The following is a 20,757-nucleotide window of genomic DNA, read 5'->3' as shown; positions in this document are numbered from 1 at the left end:
GATTTTTTTTTATTGAAAAAACATTTATATGTTACCATTTACATAATAAATAAATAAATTCAATGATAGAGTTACATTGATGGCTAATTTTTGGGGTAACTAAGTTAATAAAATAAACTGACAAGAAGGAGAAAAAGTGCGACAATTTAAAATGATAATCTTCACATAATTGAAAATGTCTAATTTTGGGCATCAATAAAATATTATTTATATTTGGATCGTATCATTCAAAATTCAATCTTTAAAATTTCAAAAATCTTGTCTAAACAAAGTTTTGAAATAGGACATTCAATGGGCTGAATTAAGAAAAGTAATTTACCAAAGCTAATAATATGTTTCGACCCAAATTAAAATAATGAAATCCCAATTTATGTTCACAAACCATAGATATGTAAGCAATAATAAACATGCATAGTACCTATTAAGATATAAATTACATTAACTCGACATAACATTTATGTTACCAAAAAAAGGTAGAAGATGAGATAAGTAGACACACCTAACAATTTTGCAATGCAACAATGTTCTTACACTACCAAATTCTAAATTCAATTTTTTTTTTTTTTTTTTTTTAAAAAGGCCCATATTAATTAAACAACTAATTAATAATAATAATAATAATAATAATAATAATAATAATAATAATAATAATAATAATAATAATAATAATAATCACTTCTTCAACGCACCGACTCTGGTAAGCGCCAAATAGGCAATCAGACGGTAACCAACAATCATCACCGCCATGGCGCCGATCGCCGTCGAAACCCCCCGCAGCCCCACCGGCTTGATCGCCGGAAAATCCTCCACCAAACAAACCTCGCCGCCGCCGCCGCCGCAAGGATACGTCTCCCCAACCTTATACTGCGCCGCCACCAGGATCTTGAATGTATACTGACTGATCGATATATATTTAATCCAACGGATAAAAATCGGCACGTTCTGCACGAAGAACCCGCTCGCCAGCTGGAACGTCAACATTATCACCGACGCGAAAACCGTCGCCGACTTCAGGTTCATCACCGCCGCGCCGATCGCCAGCCCCAGCCCCTGCGCGCAGAGCACGCCGTACAGCAGCCCCAACAGACCCCAGAAGAAGTGCCCCGCCGTCGGCTTCAGCCCCGCCATCCAATACGTTATCGTGTAGAACATCGTCGGCAGGACCATCTCCATCGGAAGGTCGCCGACGGTCAGCGCCATGAAGTACGACGAGAGGCGGTACATCCCCGACGCACGCTCCTTCTCCAGCATCAATCGTTCTTGAGGGAATGTGAAGATCGCCTGGAATAATGGGTAGAATCCCCAAAAAGCTGAGTAGAAGAACATTAGCCCCACCTGATCTTGCAGATGACTGGTGCTGGATTGCCACCATAACAGTCCGGCGACTATGGCGACGATTAGAACCTGGGCGACTTTGATTCCGGCGAAGGATTCGTGTTTTCGCTCTTTTATACCTCGCCGGAAAAGCACTGAAAATTGATTGACCCAGGTGTTGGACCACCGGCTCAGTGTTCTGTCATCTCCGGCGACGGGAGGTTCGGCGGAGCAGTCGGTGAGTTCGGATTCCACGATTTCCGATAAGTGTGTTTTGTACGCCGCCACCAATGTCTGCTTCACCGCCGCTTGATCTTCGCCGTTCTCACCCGTCGATACACCTGCAATTCAAAATTAAATATATAAACCCTAATTTTTTATTTTGAGTAATTTGTATTGGAATTGGGGGTACCGTTGGCGAGATCGAGGAGGAGATCGGCGGGGTTCATGGCGACGGCGGGGGAGAATCCGACGGAGGAGAAATAGTCGACGGCGGCGGAGCCCTTGCCGAAGTACAGAGGATTGCCGTCGGAGAGGAGAAGCACTTTATGGAACATGTAGAAGAGGCGGCTCGACGGCTGGTGGATGGTCATGACGACGGTTCTGGCGCCGTTAGCGAGCTCCCACAGAGTCGACACGATGCGCTGCGCCGTCGTGGAGTCGAGCCCCGAAGTCGGCTCGTCGAGGAACAGGAGGCTCGGATTGATCAGCATTTCCTGGCCGATGCTCACGCGCTTCCTCTCGCCGCCGGAGATTCCGCGGAGGAGCGGCCCGCCGATGATGCTGTTCCGGCAGCGCGTGAGGCCGAGCTGCGCGATGACGGCTTCGGCGTGAGCCGTCTTCTCGGCTTTCGAGAGGACACGTGGCAGCCGAAGAAGGGCTGTGTAGACGAGGGTCTCCGTCACCGTCAGGTGAGGATAGAGGACGTCGTCCTGGGTAACGAATCCAGTGTTGCGTTTCATAGCGTTGGAGAACGGCCGGCCGTTGTAGGACACGCTGCCGGCGAGGCGGCCGCCGAGGCGGCCGCCGAGTGCGGTGAGGAGCGTGGTTTTGCCGCTGCCGGAGGGGCCGAGCATGGCGAGAATCTCTCCCGGCGAGACCACGCCGGAGATTCCCTTGAGGATCGTCCGCTCCTCCGATTTCCCGGCGGCTTTAACGAACTTTCCTGGTTTCTCGATTTTGATTTTGTAGATCACATCCTTAAACTGCAAAATTATTTTTAATTAAAAATTACCCAAACCCTGTAGAACCCTAGAGGTGAGATTCAAATTAAACAACTATATAGAGAGAGAGAGAGGAGAGAGAGAGACCTTGAGAGTGACAGGGAGAGTGGCTTTGGAGAAGATGGCTGCGGCAGGTCCATTCTCGAAGTGAAAGTTGTGATTTTGGTGCTCCAAATCGACAACTTCCTCCGACGCCATGTGCAGTGCTTCTCTCCTCTCCCGGTCGATATGTATATGTATAAATACAAGGTAATTCAATGAATTGAATAGACTGTACAACTATGACGACAATATAAATAAGAAAAAAAAAAAAAAACCCGAGCACTTGTAACAAGAAATCCTATTCTGATTACCGATATACAAATATGTATATACGATGCACAGAATCAGAATCAGATGGTCAAAAGTGCGCCATAAATGCAAAGGGAGAGAATCACAGGAAGATCGAATTAAGAGTTAATGAGGAAGAGAGCTAGGGTTGATGGAGAAGCCATTGAATTGAATAGAAGTGAACTGTGGAGAAACAATTAATGTCAAATGTAGAGAGAGAGAGATGAATATGAATATGAATATGAATATGATCATGCAGGAAAGATGAGAGGGGAAGAGGGGCGGTTGCGCTGGAGACGACAACTGATTCCGAGCTTTTCCTGCCTCTCTCTCTCCTCTCCTCTTTCTCTATCTAGTTTGGGATTGGTTTTGTATTCCCACTCAAACCAGATTCACAAACTCTCTCTCTCTCTCTCTCTATATCTATATCTATACAGATATATATATATATCATCGTATGTATGTGTAAATTATCACGTTTCTTTGATTCAATAGGGTTTCACGGCTTGAATTTGTTGGCCATACGCTTCTTGCACTTTTTCCATTTCAAAATATCCAAACAAACAAAATTATATACATACACAATCTTATTACTAATTTCCTCACATGATTTTAATATGATAATATAATAATTATTATTAAGATTTCGTCAAAAGTAAAATAAAATATGATTATTTTAGGATTAGAAGCGTTTGTTTGTTTGTTTTTAACTTTAATCAAAATTAACTCTATTTAATTTATCAATAAAAATATATTATTATTTTTATATACGTAAAAAAATCACTATTACAATAATAGTATTCCTAATTCATTTATAATAAAATAATTTTATACACAATAAATTTTACTTACTTTAACAAAAAAAAAAAAAAATCAATTACCACTACATTTTATATTTATTCATCAATTTTTTATTTTTTATTTTTATTGTTTACATATCTCACATTAATATTAAAATATTATTAAGTTTAGTTTCGTACTCAACCAAACTTACTTAATTTTTTTTTATTAAAAAAAAATATTTTTTTAATGAAAATAAATAATATACCACAAGTATTCTTGAGAGTAAACATGTAGAATATATCATCATATTACAAGTATTAATCTATATTATATAATTATATAATATAAATATATGTAATATTTTGTTGTAATATCAGTGTTTTTTCAAAAAGGTTTATAAGTACCCTCACAAAATAATTTCAAAAGATTATAAATTAGAAATAGAATCATTGTAATAAAGTTTAATTAAAAGAAACATTTTAAAAATAAACTATATGGGCTTTGTTCTTTCTCTTTTCCTTCTTTTTTTTTCAATTTATTTTTTTTTAAAAAAATAAATTAACATATTACACACATTCATTATTTTTATATTTTCTACAAAATTCTCTATATTTTATATTAAAAAAAAATTATTTTCAACAATCTTACAAAGCAAACTCAGCAATGGTTGGCCAACAATGAAAAAGAAATGAGAATTGAATAATGATATAATTGTGTAATTACAAGACAATATATAAATTACTATCGTTGTTTAGTCGAACATTTAATAAAACGTGTGAGCTCAATTTCACCTAAATAATATAACCACTCACCATAACAGAAGTTTTGTTACATGAAAAGGAGCCAAGCTTTCAACCTCAACAAGCTCCGATAATAGAAACAAAAATTGACAATAATAATAATATCTTTTTTGCTATGTAGTACTTCCTCGGTCTAATTTTTATTGTCCTAAAGTATATTTGCACGGTTTTTCAGGTGATTGTCTTTTTGTTATGAATTGACAAATTTGCCCTTAATTGTATGGTAGAGATTAAAAATAATAAATGAATAGAGGGTAAAAATGTAAAATTTGTGTTTAAAAAATGAAATAGGACAATAATTGTTGGACGTCCCAAGTAGGAAAGTACGACATTAGTTTGTGGACGGAGGGAGTATTATACTTTCTTGTTTGTCTAATACAAGTTGTAATTATTACAGTGATTTAACTAGAGCCGACAAAAACTGACCCGACACGATAATCCGACACGAAATAATTGGGTTTGGGTCAAACATTTTCAACCCGATTATGTATACGGGTTGACATGAACCCGACATGATAATTAACAGGTCGAGTTAGGGTTAAAGCTCTCAACTCGAACCCGACACGACAACCCAATTATAATATATTAATATTTATTAATATATTTATTATATATATAAAATAATCATAATTTAATAATTTTTTCATAAATTAATTTAAACTAAGTTCAATTTTAAATGATTCAATCTAATTTACAAAAACAAAATAAAAAATTATTTAATTTGAATCAAGAAATTAGACTTAATTATGTATACGGGTCAACACGAGTCAACCCGAACCCGACACGATAATAAACAGATCGGGTTATAGTTGAGTAATTTAACCCATTTAAGTATTCAACCCGACACGTATCGACCCATTGCCGAGTCTAAATTTAACTAATAATTGTGTTACTTTAGATTTTTTTTTATTATTATTATTTCAAAATTATTTTTGGGCTTAATTATTTAGTTATTTTATTCATTTTGAAATTTCAAATATTATACCCCCTCTTACATTTTGCTTTTTGCATGTAGTTTTAGAAATATTAGTATTATATTAAGATATAGTAGGAATAAAGTAGAAATGACTAAAATAACTTTATTAATACGTGTGATATAAAGGTAATGACATTTGTATAATATATTGTAAGTTGTAAGGGTATTTGTAATGTTAAGTAGATAGTACAATTACTTAAAAAAAAAAATAAATAAAAAATTGATACTTTGTTATGAGACGGACTAAAATGAAAAAATAGATATTTTGTTATGGGACGGAGGGAGTATTATCAACATTTTTCCAGAATACAGATTTTAAATTGAAAAATATTTCGAAACTAACGATTACTTAAAATAATAACAATTTCAATTTGTATTTAGGTATTTGATTCATTAATTCATCACCCAAACAAGTAACAACAATCTTAACTTAAAAAACTAAGAAATATTCTCTCTGATTAATTTAATTTTTTTTTTTTTTCTAGAATTTGGCCTTAATTAATCATAATTTAAATTTTAGTTTACAAGCATGGTTTGGTTGGCTTTTACCAGATATAGTTTTCCTAATTTTACACGAACTGCCAAATTATATCGTCCATATTAATCTAATATATTTATGACTTGTTTGAGTATATATAAATTTTTTTAATATTCATCAACAATTTATTTTTTAAATATCTCATCAAATGTATAATTTTTATTTAAAATATTATATTAAAAAACTGTATACAATATATCATATTTAATACATTACTTATACGTCACATTAAACAACTATTTATTTCGTTCCGAATAATTATGTCATTTTTTTTCGATCCGTTAAATTTATGGATAAATTTATTTATAATAAATAATATTATACACCCATAATTTATGATCCTTAATTTAATAAATGCTTATAATTAATCTGCTTTTACTTTTTTATTTATTTATTTTTGTTGCTTTATTATTTCTTCCCTCGGCCAAGTTTATTCTCACTTTTTCTTTTACCGTTAAATTTATAATATTACTAATTTTAATAAAATTAACAAATCAACATGTAATTATTATCCTCTATTCAACACTTATTTACAACAAATATCATTAATTTTATTATATTATCTCTTCATTTACTTTAATTTCTAATTAAATTTCTAAAAACAACCGCAACTATTTATCATTTTTTCAATAAAATATTTATTTTTTTAATCTCTGTGCGGGACTAAATTATGCTAATTTTAGTGGACAGAGTGAGTATTAATTATTTAATAAATTTTCAATAATAACTCTATTTCACTTTTTAACTACTCAATTTTTATATTAAATATTATTTTTTTTTATTTTTGCCTGAATATTGTATCATAATTAGTGCTAATGGAGGAAATATTTTTTTTATTCAAATTTTCCACTATTTACAAAATTTTTCAAAATACTTTTAAAATATATCAAAAAACAACTTATACTTTTGTTAATTTATATTTTAGCAATTCGGAATCTGTTATTTTGTAATTTTATATTTAGATTTAAATTATTAATTCATTCGACACAATTTTTAATAAAATAAAAATATATTATTATTTTTTATAAAATATTATATTAAAATATTATTTAAATAAAAATTCAAAATAAATAATTTATTTGAAATCAATTTCAAACTATAACAAATAGATCAGTACAAAAACAAATAGTTAAGTGATTCTACAAGCATTAGCGTGTGTTTTGAATTTTGATTAGTTTCTTTTTTCTTTTTAAATGAATTTTGAGAAAATATGTAATATGTGACAAGTCAATGGTAAATACTGGATTATGCTATATTTGGAGGATTAAATTCAAAATAAAAAAATGTCGGCCCATCAGATTGGAGTTTTGTTCTACCGATTTATGGTTTGTGTCGTCACTGTATGTAGTCACTTAGCTTCAGCCCAAGTTGAACTCAATAATAATAATAACAAGAATAATGGTGGAAGGGTAGGATTAATAAATAATTTAAAATATATTTATAAAAGTAATTATAATATAATAAAAATATTTATAAATTAATATTAAAATAATTAATTAATATAATTTAAAATTTAAAATTTTTAAATATAATCAAAATGTATACTTTCCCAAAAAATAACTTATCACAGTAAAAAAAAAATCTTTGTGCTATTTATTTGATGTAGTGAGTACAGCCAATCATGCGGGCCCTGCAAAATTATTACTTATGTCGTCAGAGATGAGTTAACAGAGTTTGAGAAGAGAAGGGAGATCCAAAAAACCATCCGCAGATTGATTGTTATATTGTAGCGTCGGGAACAGCGAATCGAAGAACAACAACAGCAGAAAGAAAAGCAGATGCCTACAATGGAACACACATGCATTTTTATTGTTGTTATGGTTGTTTTGGACACCCTACTTTTGCTTCCGCCGACAATATCTACACTCAAATGCTCTGCTGCAGCGGAAGCAGTGGTAGTTGATGTTGAACGCTCGGATTTTCCTCAAGGATTTCTATTTGGAGCTGCTACTTCTGCGTATCAGGTATGCCTTAGGATCATTCATAATTTGATGTGTAGAAACGGTGGTGCTTCATTGCTTTTTGGCTAGGTTGAAGGGGCGGTTCTCGAAGATGGGAAAAGTCTCTGCAATTGGGACGTGTTTTGCCGGATTGAAGGTTGGAATGACTTACTCTGCTATGTTGATGGCGGTTTTGTGTAGTGTAGTGTAGTGTGTCCACCACGGTTTTGGATTTTTGCTTGAAATTTCAGGTGCAATAGCTGATGCAACGAATGGCTATGTTGCGGACGACCATTACCATCGGTACAAGGTATGTTCTAGACCTCCTGTTTTTGTTCTCGAGAGTTGTGCTCTGCGATTGCTCCAAACTAATCGACACTTACAAACCGTAGGAAGACATTGAGATACTGCATTCGCTTGGATTGACTGCTTATAGATTTTCAATTTCATGGAGTAGAGTTGTTCCTAGTATGTATTCTACTCCTAAATTGTGATTTCCAGATTCAGCTTGAATTTAATTTCAACGTCGCTACGACTTTATCGTCACTGTTTTGACGAAGTCTGGATCTGGTCTAATATAGGGATTTGAATTGACTGTAGGAGGAACTTTTGGTGAAGTCAACCAACTCGGTATCCAGTTCTACAACAGGATTATTGACAATCTCCTACTCAGAGGTTCTCCGTAGAATCACAAATCAACTCAATTACTTCACTAGTTTTGTTTTGGTTGATTTGGGACTGACTCAGCACGATTCAACACAGGTATGGAACCTTTTGTGACTATTCACCACCATGACTATCCTCAAGAGCTTGAAGATAGATTTGGGGGCTGGCTCAGCCCCCTGATGCAGTATGTACAGATCCTGCTTAATTATTATGCAGTAATGTTGATGTTTTTAAATTACATAGAATCATTGTTGCATCGATAAAACAACAATGAAGATGATTGTGGTAACCTAAGTGGTTCTTCATAACCTCCTTTGTTTGGCTGAGACTGTTCTTTAGGATGATATTATCTCTTTATGGTTCTTCAACAGGGAGGAGTTTATACACTTTGCAGAAACATGTTTCAAGCATTTCTCGGATCGTGTAAAGAACTGGATGACAATCAACGAGCCCAACATGTATGCACAGCTAGGCTATGAGAGGGGTGTTTATCCTCCTGCTCGTTGCTCGCCTCCATTCGGTCAATGTGCTGCCGGAAATTCAGATGTCGAGCCATTAATAGCAGTGCACAACATGTTGCTAGCACACGCCAAAGCTGCTAAATTGTATCGCGATAAGTTTAAGGTAACCAATCATCAATTTTGTCTTTCCCTTGCTATATACTGATGAATCATGTCTTGTTGATGCAGTCCAAAATCGACAGTGGTATAAGCCTGTCGGTGGCTGCATTGATGTATGTCCCGCTGACAGAAGATGAGAAAGACAAGGAAGCTGCCTCCCGGGCACTAGCTTTTACAGTAGCTTGGTAAATCCTGCTACACATCTCTGTAATTCAGATATCATCAACATTATATATATATAACAACATTCAAGAAATGCACATTTTTTCTATTTGAGAAGGGTATTGGATCCACTTGTGTTCGGGGACTACCCTCCGGAAATGAAACGCTATCACGGCAGCGAACTGCCAATCTTCTCCCCCGAGGAAAAGTTGCTTCTGAAAGACAGCCTCGATTACATCGGGATCAATCACTACGGCACACTCTATGCATCCGATTGTCTCTATTGTGCAGACTCCATATGTCGAAACAGCGAAGGCAACCGTGCCATCCAGGGGTTCGTGTGCTCTTCCCCGTATCGCAATGGCATTCCCATAGGAGATAAAGTACACTAGCTCCATGTCTTTAATTTTCGAAAATTGATTTTTGATAAGTATATCTTAATACATTCCTTTTGCAGACAGGCCAGTCTTATTTTTACGTAGTTCCGAGCGGGATGGAACGCATCGTCGATTATGTTAAGGGAAGATACAACAACAAACCAATGTACATCACAGAGAATGGTAAAAAACACCAATTGGTACATTAAGCTTTTATGTGTTTTTCGAAATGGTTATCGAAAGTGTTTCCTGTTTCGACAGGCTACTCGAGTCCTCTCGACGAATACGACAACTACCATCACGATGTGAAGAGAATACATTTTCATAAATCATATCTTGCATATCTTGCTCGAGCTATAAGGTACATTACATGCAGACACATTATTATCGGATTACCCGAAACCCAAAACCCGATCATAGTATAGTATATAGTATCGTCGCATTTGCAGGAACGGCGCGGATGTTCGTGGATACTTCATTTGGACATTGATGGACAATTTCGAATGGTCGAGTGGATACAAATTGAAATTCGGAATATACCATGTGGATCGCGAAAATGGGACGATGAACAGGATCCCGAAACTGTCTGCTCATTGGTTTCGAGAGTTCTTGAATGGCAATGGCAATGGTGGCAAAAGACTTGTTGTTGGGTAGCAAAAAGAAGAAATACCAATATGAATATGATGCAGCTTAGCAGCCTTTGCACACAAGGTAATTAAGTTGATTATATTTCTATCTATTTTCTTGCTTTTGGCAATGGCGTGTGTATAGTAAGTATTTAAGAGAGTTTTTTAATGTATCTTTTTTTTAATATATATATATATATAAATTAAAATTGTACAAATAAATTTCTAATACTACGTGGTTTGGGAAATGAGATAAATAAATAATCTAATTACACAATAGATGGTAATAGAAATTAATTAGTATTATTATTATTTTTAGTAATGTTGGAATCTCATTACACGGGGTGTCGTAGATTTAAACTTATTACATTAGATTACGAATTTACTAACACTATTATTATTATTGTTTTTATTTATAATGTGAGAATTCGTAATGGTTATTTAAACGTACTTTAGGTAAATTTTTAATTGAATTTAATAGTATATAAATTACATCAGAAAAAATAAGTTACAACTAGATGAATTTGAAAACGACGAGGTCAGTGATTTTTTAAGTACAAGGTTGTCTTTCTTCGTGGGTTTGTGGTGGAGAGTAATCAAATTTGGATCAATGGTTTGATACAATATAATGTGGTGTAGAAATTTTTACAGTGACTTAAAAAAGAAAAAATAAATAAAAATTATTATTATTATGTACATTTAGTTTAATTAAGAAAAATTGATGAATGTAAAATTTGAATTATAAAACCATGAACATATAGAGAGTGTTTCGAATCAAATGTATTACTACTATTAATTTACAAAATATCACTATAAATATAAATATATTTAAACTAAACTATAAATACAATATTTAAACTCAAAATCAAAATTTTCTTTTTCTTTTTAAATATTTTTTTCAATAAAATTGTTTTTTTTTTTTAATTTAATACCATCACAAAAAAAAAAAAAAAAAAAAAACTTTTCACACTCATCAATTGATACTCTCTATCGTATAAATATTTTGCAATATTTTTATTTTGATCTGTCTTAAGTACTGCTATCATATTTCTAAAATAGCAAATAAATATATATTTTATTTCATCACATTAGTCAAATAAAAATAAACATATACTTTTATCTCTCATTACATTTAAATTTATTTTATTTAATATACTATTTATCTAAATTTTCTGATCGAAAATCAAATATTTTGAGGAGTACGATTAACGTTATATTTATATAGAAATATAACACAAATATTTACATATTTAATTTATCTAGTTTTTTGTTTTATCTCAACACAATTAGAGTTAAGAACAAAATTTTTAACATAGTTAACATTGAAAGTATTAATGTAAATCAAATTAAAATAGAAAATAGAACTTTGAACAAAATTAAAATATGCATAAACTTTATTGAAATAATAAAAAATTAAATAAACTAGAAACTAAACAGCCTAACAACATCAACGAAGCAACTGAGAATCTAAAAATCAAAAGACACATTCCTAATCAAATGTATCGACGATTCTAATCTCATTTTATATTTTTTTAATTACCTACAGAGCTGATAAAGTAGAATATAACAATCTAAATTAAAATGATAATTTTGTTTATTCAAATGCAACATAATTTTCAATATATACTATATATTATATAATTTTACAAGTAGTCAAATATTTAATAAAAAAATATCTTTTATATTATTAACACGCTTTCAATACCGCATATAGAAAAAAACATCAAATTTAAGTACAAGACAAAAACGTCTAAATCTTAAATCAAATTCATTCAAATCATCGTATAAAATTATTACTTCCTCTGTTATAACAAAAAAAAAAAAAAAAGTTTATTTTCATTTTTATTTGTCATAAAAAAAAATAATAAATTTATTTTTTAAGGAAAAACTCGTAACAAAAGAAAAGAAAAGAAAAAACAGATCACTACCAAATACATATATAAATCCCTATTCGTCAAAAACTTCCCTAAAAGGATAAATTACAAAATGAAATTTGAGTTGGTAAACCTCTATAGATCATTAGGATTTTATAATTTTCGATTTAATAAATAATTAATTAATTTCTATTACATCATCGGGATCGTTTATAAAGATATTTACTCAATTTATTTCAAATAATCAACAGAAGTTGACACCCATGGCACTGATTTGTTCACTTGTCCTTCTCATCTTTTTTATTTTTTATTTTTTTTTATTTTCTATTTATCTATTACTAGTATTATGATATATATACACGTAATGGTGTAACATATTTAATATTTATTATTTATTTTAAAATTATTAAAATAAAAAATACAAGTAAATAGTTTTTCCGTTTCATTTTAATTGATACATTGTCTCAGTTACCATTTAAATATTTCTATCTTGAGTATAATTTATTAAATATAAATATATTTAATAAATATAAATCAACTTAATTAACTATTTAACATGTATATTGTACGTAACATTGGACTGTTCAAAACTTATTTATTTATATTTCTCTTAAAAAAAATAAATATTTTTATCTATATTTAAAACTATTATCTTCTGTAAAACTAGTTTATTTTAATTATAAATAAGTATTATAGAAAATTCTATTATTTATAAAATAATATTCATATTATATATACTTTTATTGGAATATAATTTGTAAAATATTTAAGCATATATTTTAATTTTTTTTAACTATATAAATTAAATTTATTTTAAAACTATCAATGCTATTAATAATATAAAAATAATAAAATAATATTATAAGCTATTATTGTTAACTAATGAAAATTATTATTTGTATGAATTTTAAATTATTTTAAATATATATTTAATTATTAAATATATTTTTTTATATAAAAACAAATTAAATATAATTTAATGTTAAAAATTTTCAAAACTATAAAAGCTTGTTTTTTTATGTGTTTTTTTTTTTTTTTTTTACGTATATTTTTTCACAAAAATTTAATATATTTTATATGTATTTCTTCGTAATAAAAAAAACAAATACACCCTAAAGCTTTCCTTCAATATATAGGATATTGATTGACTTTGCTTAGTAAAATAATTAAATAAAGTGTGACCACTCAGTCACAGACCAACACTATTTTTATTTTTTTCTATTTCATAACAATTGATATTTTATATTTTGAGTTAAAATTATTAAATCAAAATATATTTAACAAATATATTTAACTCAAAAATCATTTCTTTTTATCTCTCTTTAAAAAATATATATATATATATTTACTTATATTTAAAACTACAGATCTTTTATAAAATTAATTTATATTAATTATAAATAATTTGTATTATAAAAAATTTTATTTTCTAAAAATTTTTATATAATTTTTCAAATATTTAAATATATATTTTAAATTTTAAAATTATATATATATTAAATTTATATTAAAATTATAAATATTATCAATTCAATTATGATGAAACGAGAGAGTAATTCATAAATTCATTACTGTTAGCTTTATATAATATATATATATATGTTTATATTTATAAGTCGTACTTAAACTATACTAGTACGAGGATTTTTTAGAAAAATATACTTTTCGTCCCAATACAATAGTATTGTTTATTATTTTTGTCAATCTGAAAATAATAGTCTTAATTTTATAAATAATTTTTCTTTATTATTATACAATTACCGCTACTTTTTATACTAATACACTCACAAGGACAAAAATAATTTGTATTCATAATTTTTACCAACTATCGATATAATATCAATATTGCTTAAATCGATGCCCAAATACATCCCAAGTCCTGTGACAGAGGGAGAATAAAATAAATCCGTACAAGCTGTGGCTAATTTCCAATATATAATATTAATTCCGTCCCAATATAATAGTCTTGTTTACTATTTTTGTCAGTTTCAAAACAATAGTCTTATTTCCATAAATAACCATATCAGTATATAACCATTATTACTATTTTATTATTATTATTACACAATTACACTGCCTTTTACACTAATACACTCGCAAGGCAACAATGTCTTTTACCTATACTTTTTATCCACTGTCAATCTAATATCAATATTCCTTAAATCTCCTGCTCAACACAACCAAGATTATAGTTCCGGAACGGAGGGAGTATAATACTCCCTCCCTCCGTCCCATTGAAAGGTTACCATTTTTCATTTTCGTCATTTCCAAAACAAGGTTATAATTTTCTAATTTAGTAATTGTATTACCTACTCCACATAATAAATACCCTTTCAACATATAATACATTACACAAATGTCATTACCTTTGTATTACACCATACTAATAGGAATATTTTTATTTTTTTTTTTTTTATTATAATTCAATATATACTAATATTTTAAAATTTACATGAAAAAAAAGAAAAGACACCCTTGTTGCAGAGCGGAGGGGAGGAGGAAGGGAGTATATTTATTTACATGATTTGGGTTGTAGTCTAATCGCCACCGATTCCACGTTACTATTTGTAATTGTAGGATTGTTATTTAAGCGCATTGCACAACAAATTAAAAGCGCAACCGAAAACCGAAAGATGCATAAAATCAAACAAACGCGCGCTTTTATTTTTCATTTTATTTTTTTGGTTGCAGTTCCACCAATAATTCCTACCCTCAAATGCTCTGTGGAAGGGGAAGAAGAAGTGGTAGTTGATGTCAGGCGCTCGGATTTCCCCAAAGGGTTTCTATTCGGAGCTGCTACTTCGGCGTATCAGGTGCGAGTGTGGTGGATAGGATAATTAATTTGATATGTACAAATGGTGGTGCTTCTGCTTCTTTGCTTTCTGTTTTATTTTTGTTTTTTTAATGGATAAAATCGCTTTGGCTAGATCGAAGGGGCGTTTCTCGAAGATGGGAAAAGTCTCTGCAATTGGGACGTTTTTTGCCGGATTGAAGGTCGTATGACTTTCTCTGCAACATTGGTGCTGCCTTTTGGATTTGGATTTTTTGACTTTTGGCTTTCTGCTTGGAATTTTTAGGTGCAGTAGCGGATGGGACGACTGGTGATGTTGCGGACGACCATTATCATCGCTATTTGGTATGTTTTAGATTTACTATTATTGTTGTTAATAATAAGTAGTTTTCGTTGAATCGAGGATTCGATTGAGACTTGAGAGCTGTGTTCTGCAATTGCTCCAAACTAATCGGCAGTTACAAACCGTAGGAAGACATTGAGATAATGCATTCACTTGGATTGACTGCTTACAGATTTTCAATTTCATGGAGTAGAGTTGTTCCTAGTATGTATTCTGCTCCTAAATTGTGGTTTGCAGCTTCACTTTGAATTGAATTTCTCCTTGGCTACGACTTTATCGGCAATGTTTAGACGAATTTTGGGTTTTTGACTAAAATAGGGTCTGGTTGTAGGAGGAACGTTTGGTGAGGTCAACCAAGTTGGTATCCAGTTCTACAATAAGATTATAGACAATCTCCTACTCAGAGGTACACTGTAATTTACAAATCGAATTAACTTAGTCACTTTACTGGTTTGTTTTGGTTGATTTGGGACTCAGCACGATTCAACCCAGGTATTGAGCCTTTTGTGACTATTCACCACCATGACTATCCTCAAGAGCTTGAAGATAGATTTGGGGCCTGGCTCAGTCCTCTGATGCAGTATGTACAGATCCTGCTTCATTATATATATATATATATATGCTTTGTTTGGTTGGAGGATTTTTGACAAGGCATGAAATCAATATCGAATAAAAAATCACAATCAAATGATTCATACGGTCCAGTGTTAATTTGTATGGTTTCATTGAGGAAACAACAGTGAAATGTTCGGTCAAGATTGTTCTGTAGGATGATAAATATCCCTTTAGGTATCTTTATACAGCGGACTATTTGTTAATGTGTAGAAATGCACATGATTCAACAGGGAGGAGTTTGTACACTTTGCAGAAATATGTTTCAAGAATTTCGCAGATCGTGTGAAGTACTGGATGACAATCAATGAGCCTAACATATTTGCAGAGATGGCCTATGAAAGGGGTACCTACCCTCCGGCTCGCTGCTCACCTCCGTTCGGTAACTGTGTCATTGGAAATTCAGATGTTGAGCCTTTAATCGCAATGCACAACATGTTGCTAGCACACGCCAAAGCAGCTAAAGTGTATCGTGATCAGTTTAAGGTAAGTACTATCTTCAATTCCTAAAAGATTTCCGTGGACCAATTTTTTATTCCTTGCCCATATGCTGATCTTGTTGGTGCAGTCAAAACTCGACGGTTTCATAAGCATCACGGTGTGTGCATTGATGTATGTTCCATTGACGGATGATGAGAAGGACAAGGAAGCAGCAGCTCGGGCGCTAGCATTTAATTCAGCTTGGTAAATGCTGCTATATATATATATATATTTGTTATTAGGATTGCAGCATACCAAAACAATAGAACATGGAAGAAATTTATGTTGTCTTATATTAAAGAAGGGCCTTGGATCCACTTGTGTTTGGCGACTACCCTCCGGAAATGAAACAGTATCATGGTAGCGAATTGCCAAGGTTCTCTCCCGAGGAAAAGTTGCTCTTGAAAGACAGCATCGATTTCATAGGGGTAAATCATTACGGCACGCTCTATGCAAAGGATTGCATCTATTCCGATTGCAGCTGCAGTGAGTCCTCCTGTCTCGGTGGCAGTAACCGTCCGATCCGGGGGTTTGTGTACACTACTGGAGAGCGCGATGGTGTTCTCATAGGAGATAAAGTATGATACCATGATCTTTGCTCTGTTTTTACTTTTTTTTGGTTTCAAATTCTTGTCGAAATCTAAATCTTGTTACACTCATTTCAGACAGGCATGCCTCGGTTTTTCGTTGTTCCGAGGGGCATGGAGGATATCATCCGGTATCTTAGGGAGAGATACAACAACAAACCAATGTACATCACAGAAAACGGTAAAATTGGTTGTAGAGGATGATTAATTTGTTATGATTATGTGTTGTTTTCGACGTGCATAAAAATTCGACAGTAATTTCATCTGCAGGCTACGCTACTCCTGTAGATGAACTGGACTACAGGCATGATGTGAAGAGAATTCATTTTCATCAGTCACATCTTGAATATCTTGCTCGAGCCATGAGGTACGATCGATTCCTACAAAAACACACTGAATGCAGAGTTATCTCATGCATGGAGAGAATTTGCAGGGACGGCGCAGACGTGCGCGGATACTTCATCTGGAGTCTGCTCGACAACTTCGAATGGGACAGTGGATACACTATGAAATTCGGAATACACGACATCGATCGCAGCAGCGAAAACGCAAGTATGAAGAGGATCCCGAAACTGTCTGCCCTTTGGTACCGAGATTTTTTGTGCAATGGTAGCTCTGTTGGTGCAGAAAACTGGGACAAATGTGTATCAACGGTAAGTGTTCAATCTTATTGAGATGAGATCGAAAGAGGCCATCAAATATGTATGTATTTTATGATTAATTGTCTATCCAATATTCGGAATAACTGCCGTTACTCTTTGAGTGAACTCTGAATAAACAAAATTTGTACGTAGTTCGGATATATGACTTTCACAATTATGAGTTAATCCCACGCTATCAAGCTATTATTTATTTATTTTTATTTTTTTGATAACGTAAAAATTCGCAGTCGCTACTTGAAGGTATCATGGAAAAAATCTACAGTTAAATGTCTTCTTCGTACCGCTTCGGTTGCTATTAGAAAAACTTGCCAAAAATATTTGGAGGATGAGAATATTTTTAATAATAAATTAATAATAATAATAATATATACATACACGTATGTTGAAATAAATATTCGTTACGGTTGACACTAAACATAGAGATCTTTTATCTGCCGCGTACAAGTATTAATTATTGACGCGTGCCACCGACAGTCACGTCACCGTCCCCCTCCCCCTCCCCCTCCCCCTCACATTTATTTATTTCCCTTTCTTTACATTAATAGTAAATAATTAAATTTATTGTTAATATGAATTGTCATATTAGCCCTTCCAAATCTCCTTCTTGAAGCCGCGGTCTTATTTCATTAAAATTAAAATATATATTTCGTTTTTCTTTTTTATTTTCATATACTTTCTCTTTTACTATCTATTGAATTTCCTTTATTTAAAATATAATACTTTAAATTATTTTAGATATATATTAATATTATATTAAATATTAATAGTATCAAACAAACAAAATACAAAGAGAAAGTAAGATAAAAGTGATCGCCGGGGGCTTTCTTGTCATTTCATATTGAATACAGATTTAAAAAAGAAGGGAAGAGGGACTGGCAATAGCCATTTATGGAGTGTGGATATAAGATAGAATTAATTGGTTAATACTGGGCAGTAAAGCTTAGCAAGCAAGCAATTAATGTGGTGGTTGGTTCCCGTGAGTGTGAGCTGCTCCTGCTGCTGCTGGTGAGTCGGTGGGGAGTCGCAGTCCCGATATTGCTCGCCTTTTCGATTACTCTTCTTCTGCTTCTTCTTTTCCAGTTATATTGCGAGGGACGACTCCAGTAGATCCAGATCTGTGCTTTCAATGGCGTCCAAAATCATTCTCATTACTGTCTTCATACTCGATCTCATCGCTTTTGGTTTGGCGGTTGCGGCGGAGCGGAGGAGAAGCACTGTGAGTTTCTTTATTTTGTGTGTTTTAATATCCAAGTGTTTCTGCGGTTAATGATGTGGAATTAGTTGAAGTGGCTTGGAAATGATTAGGGTTTGAGCTGCTTGGGTGGGGATGCTTTTGAGGGATCTGTGGTAATTTTGAATTTTGTGCTCGTGAGTTGTTGTTTAGGTTTTCCGAGTGGATTTGGAAAAATATAATCTGATTTGAGTGAGTGAATCTAGGTAGATATTATTCATACTCGAGTTTCTGTGTCTCGTCCTTGCGGCTTCTGTATCAATGCCGGATTTGCTAAATCGTTATAAGATTTGTTTAGTTTGTCTCTTCTGCTGCGCTTTTCTTACCTACAATTTTTGCAGAACGTGTGTAAGAATGTATCGATTAGGTTTTGACAGGTTGATGATTGTCTCGACGACTCTAAAAATCCTTGACCTGAATTTTGGTGCCTAAATGTATAATTCACTGTGAAATTGGTTGGTGTATATTGAAATCCATTAATCCCTGTCCATTGATTCGGATCACATCAAGTATGAGAATTAGAAAACAAGAATCACCATCGGTAGCAAATCTCAACGATTACTTAATCCCTAAAAAATCAAGTGCTGCATACCTGCATAAAAATTTCAATGAGTTGTTTTGGAAATGTACACTGATTTGGTTTTGGCCTCCGATGATGATTTTCTTCTTGATATGAAGTCTTAAAGAATTGGTTACTGTCATTGTAATTTTCTTGTGGTTATCGAATTGTTCCATTAATTCGACAGGGCACAACAAAGAGGGATGGTGAGGATAACTATCAATTTTGTGTTTATGATTCCGACATTGCAACCGGGTATGGCGTTGGTGCGTTTCTTTTCCTCATGGTCAGTCAGTTAATGATAATGGCTGCAAGTAAATGCTTCTGCTGTGGATCGCCACTAAAACCCGGCGGCTCAAGGGCTTGTGCTGTCATCCTTTTCATTATGTGCTGGTATACCTCGATGATCAACCCTTTTTGAACTAATTAACCATAATTTGCTTTGAAAGTGCATTTGGGTTTTTAAATAAATCGAGCTGTATATGATCAAAATGCTTACAACCTGCTCATGATGCAGGATAACATTTATCATCGCTGAAGTCTGCCTACTGGCCGGTTCCGTGAGAAACGCTTACCACACCAAGTACAGGTCGAGGTTCTTTGAGAACCCGCCTTCTTGTGAGACCGTGAGAAAGGGAGTCTTCGCTGCAGGGGCTGCTTTCACTCTATTCACAGCCATAATCTCCGAGTTCTATTACATCAACTTCTCCAAGGCCAGGAAAAACTTCACTGCTTACGGAGGAGAAGCTGGAGTCGGCATGGCAGCATACAAGTGAGTCTCACTAAACAAGAATGGTCTTATTAGTTTGCAAATATATCCCATCTACTTAATTCTTCTGCATCATTCATTTGTTGTTCTTGAGTTCTATTACTACTACAACTACTCTATATTGTAGGATTTGGTACATGTGATTGATTGTATCCTGTGAAATACATCTGTGTTTGTCGAGTTTTTGGAATGTCGATATGGTTGTGTTGGGTGTCCTTATCCATATATGCATGCATGTATGTATTTATGTTTGTATATCCATTAGTTGTCAGATAGGGGTGGATCCAACACATGTGGGGTTTGGACATTTTTGTGGGCTGATGATTCTTTCCATTAAATCTGATGTCTTTTCATTGATGATCAATCAACCCTTAGGATTGTTAGCAAGATTAGAAAGGATTTGGTGGGGGCCTTTCAATTTGATGCTTTGACAGAGACACCTTTCGAATTTGGTCTGATCCGATCCGATCCGGTCCGGTCTTTTAGTGAAATAA

The 20,757-nt window shown here is 32.9% G+C and overlaps 4 protein-coding genes across 5 annotated transcripts; 3 read left to right on the top strand and 1 right to left on the bottom strand.

The window, feature by feature from the left end:
* Nucleotides 1-607: 607 nt before the first annotated feature.
* LOC127255013 (ABC transporter G family member 9-like) lies at nt 608-2,909 on the bottom strand. The gene is made up of 3 exons (XM_051280420.1): nt 2,625-2,909; nt 1,727-2,519; nt 608-1,655 (listed from the first exon to the last, which is right to left on the bottom strand). The coding sequence occupies exons 1-3, from the start codon at nt 2,733-2,735 to the stop codon at nt 673-675; spliced, it is 1,887 nt and encodes a 628-aa protein (XP_051136377.1). The 5' UTR covers nt 2,736-2,909; the 3' UTR covers nt 608-672.
* A 4,714-nt stretch (nt 2,910-7,623) lies between these two features.
* LOC127254506 (beta-glucosidase 18-like) lies at nt 7,624-10,634 on the top strand. Of its 2 annotated transcripts, none has more exons than XM_051279638.1 (12): nt 7,624-7,928; nt 7,995-8,061; nt 8,156-8,214; nt 8,297-8,372; nt 8,505-8,579; nt 8,667-8,754; nt 8,942-9,194; nt 9,260-9,375; nt 9,471-9,735; nt 9,810-9,912; nt 9,991-10,090; nt 10,162-10,360. In XM_051279638.1, exons 1-12 carry the CDS (start codon nt 7,743-7,745, stop codon nt 10,217-10,219), a joined length of 1,446 nt encoding a protein of 481 aa, XP_051135595.1. In that variant the 5' UTR covers nt 7,624-7,742; the 3' UTR covers nt 10,220-10,360. The 2 variants fall into 2 exon arrangements, with proteins under 2 accessions (XP_051135595.1, XP_051135594.1); XM_051279637.1 differs by having other exon boundaries at nt 7,625-7,928; nt 10,179-10,634.
* LOC127254439 (beta-glucosidase 18-like) lies at nt 10,404-17,844 on the top strand. The gene is made up of 13 exons (XM_051279531.1): nt 10,404-10,440; nt 14,699-14,758; nt 14,921-15,042; nt 15,157-15,223; nt 15,307-15,365; nt 15,492-15,567; nt 15,695-15,769; nt 15,856-15,943; nt 16,209-16,461; nt 16,544-16,659; nt 16,760-17,033; nt 17,121-17,223; nt 17,313-17,844. Exons 1-13 carry the CDS (start codon nt 10,404-10,406, stop codon nt 17,714-17,716), a joined length of 1,734 nt encoding a protein of 577 aa, XP_051135488.1. The 3' UTR covers nt 17,717-17,844.
* Nucleotides 17,845-18,629: 785 nt separating this feature from the next.
* Nucleotides 18,630-20,443, top strand: LOC127254925 (uncharacterized). The gene is made up of 3 exons (XM_051280277.1): nt 18,630-18,920; nt 19,682-19,887; nt 20,012-20,443. The coding sequence occupies exons 1-3, from the start codon at nt 18,831-18,833 to the stop codon at nt 20,268-20,270; spliced, it is 555 nt and encodes a 184-aa protein (XP_051136234.1). The 5' UTR covers nt 18,630-18,830; the 3' UTR covers nt 20,271-20,443.
* Nucleotides 20,444-20,757: the final 314 nt, after the last annotated feature.

The sequence above is a fragment of the Andrographis paniculata genome, unplaced genomic scaffold (genome assembly GCF_009805555.1).
Source record: "Andrographis paniculata isolate CXL003 unplaced genomic scaffold, ASM980555v1 Contig52END, whole genome shotgun sequence".
Taxonomy (NCBI): Eukaryota; Viridiplantae; Streptophyta; class Magnoliopsida; order Lamiales; family Acanthaceae; genus Andrographis; species Andrographis paniculata.
The sequence above is the reverse complement of the archived record's forward strand: the minus strand, read 5'-3'. Positions and strand labels throughout refer to the sequence as shown.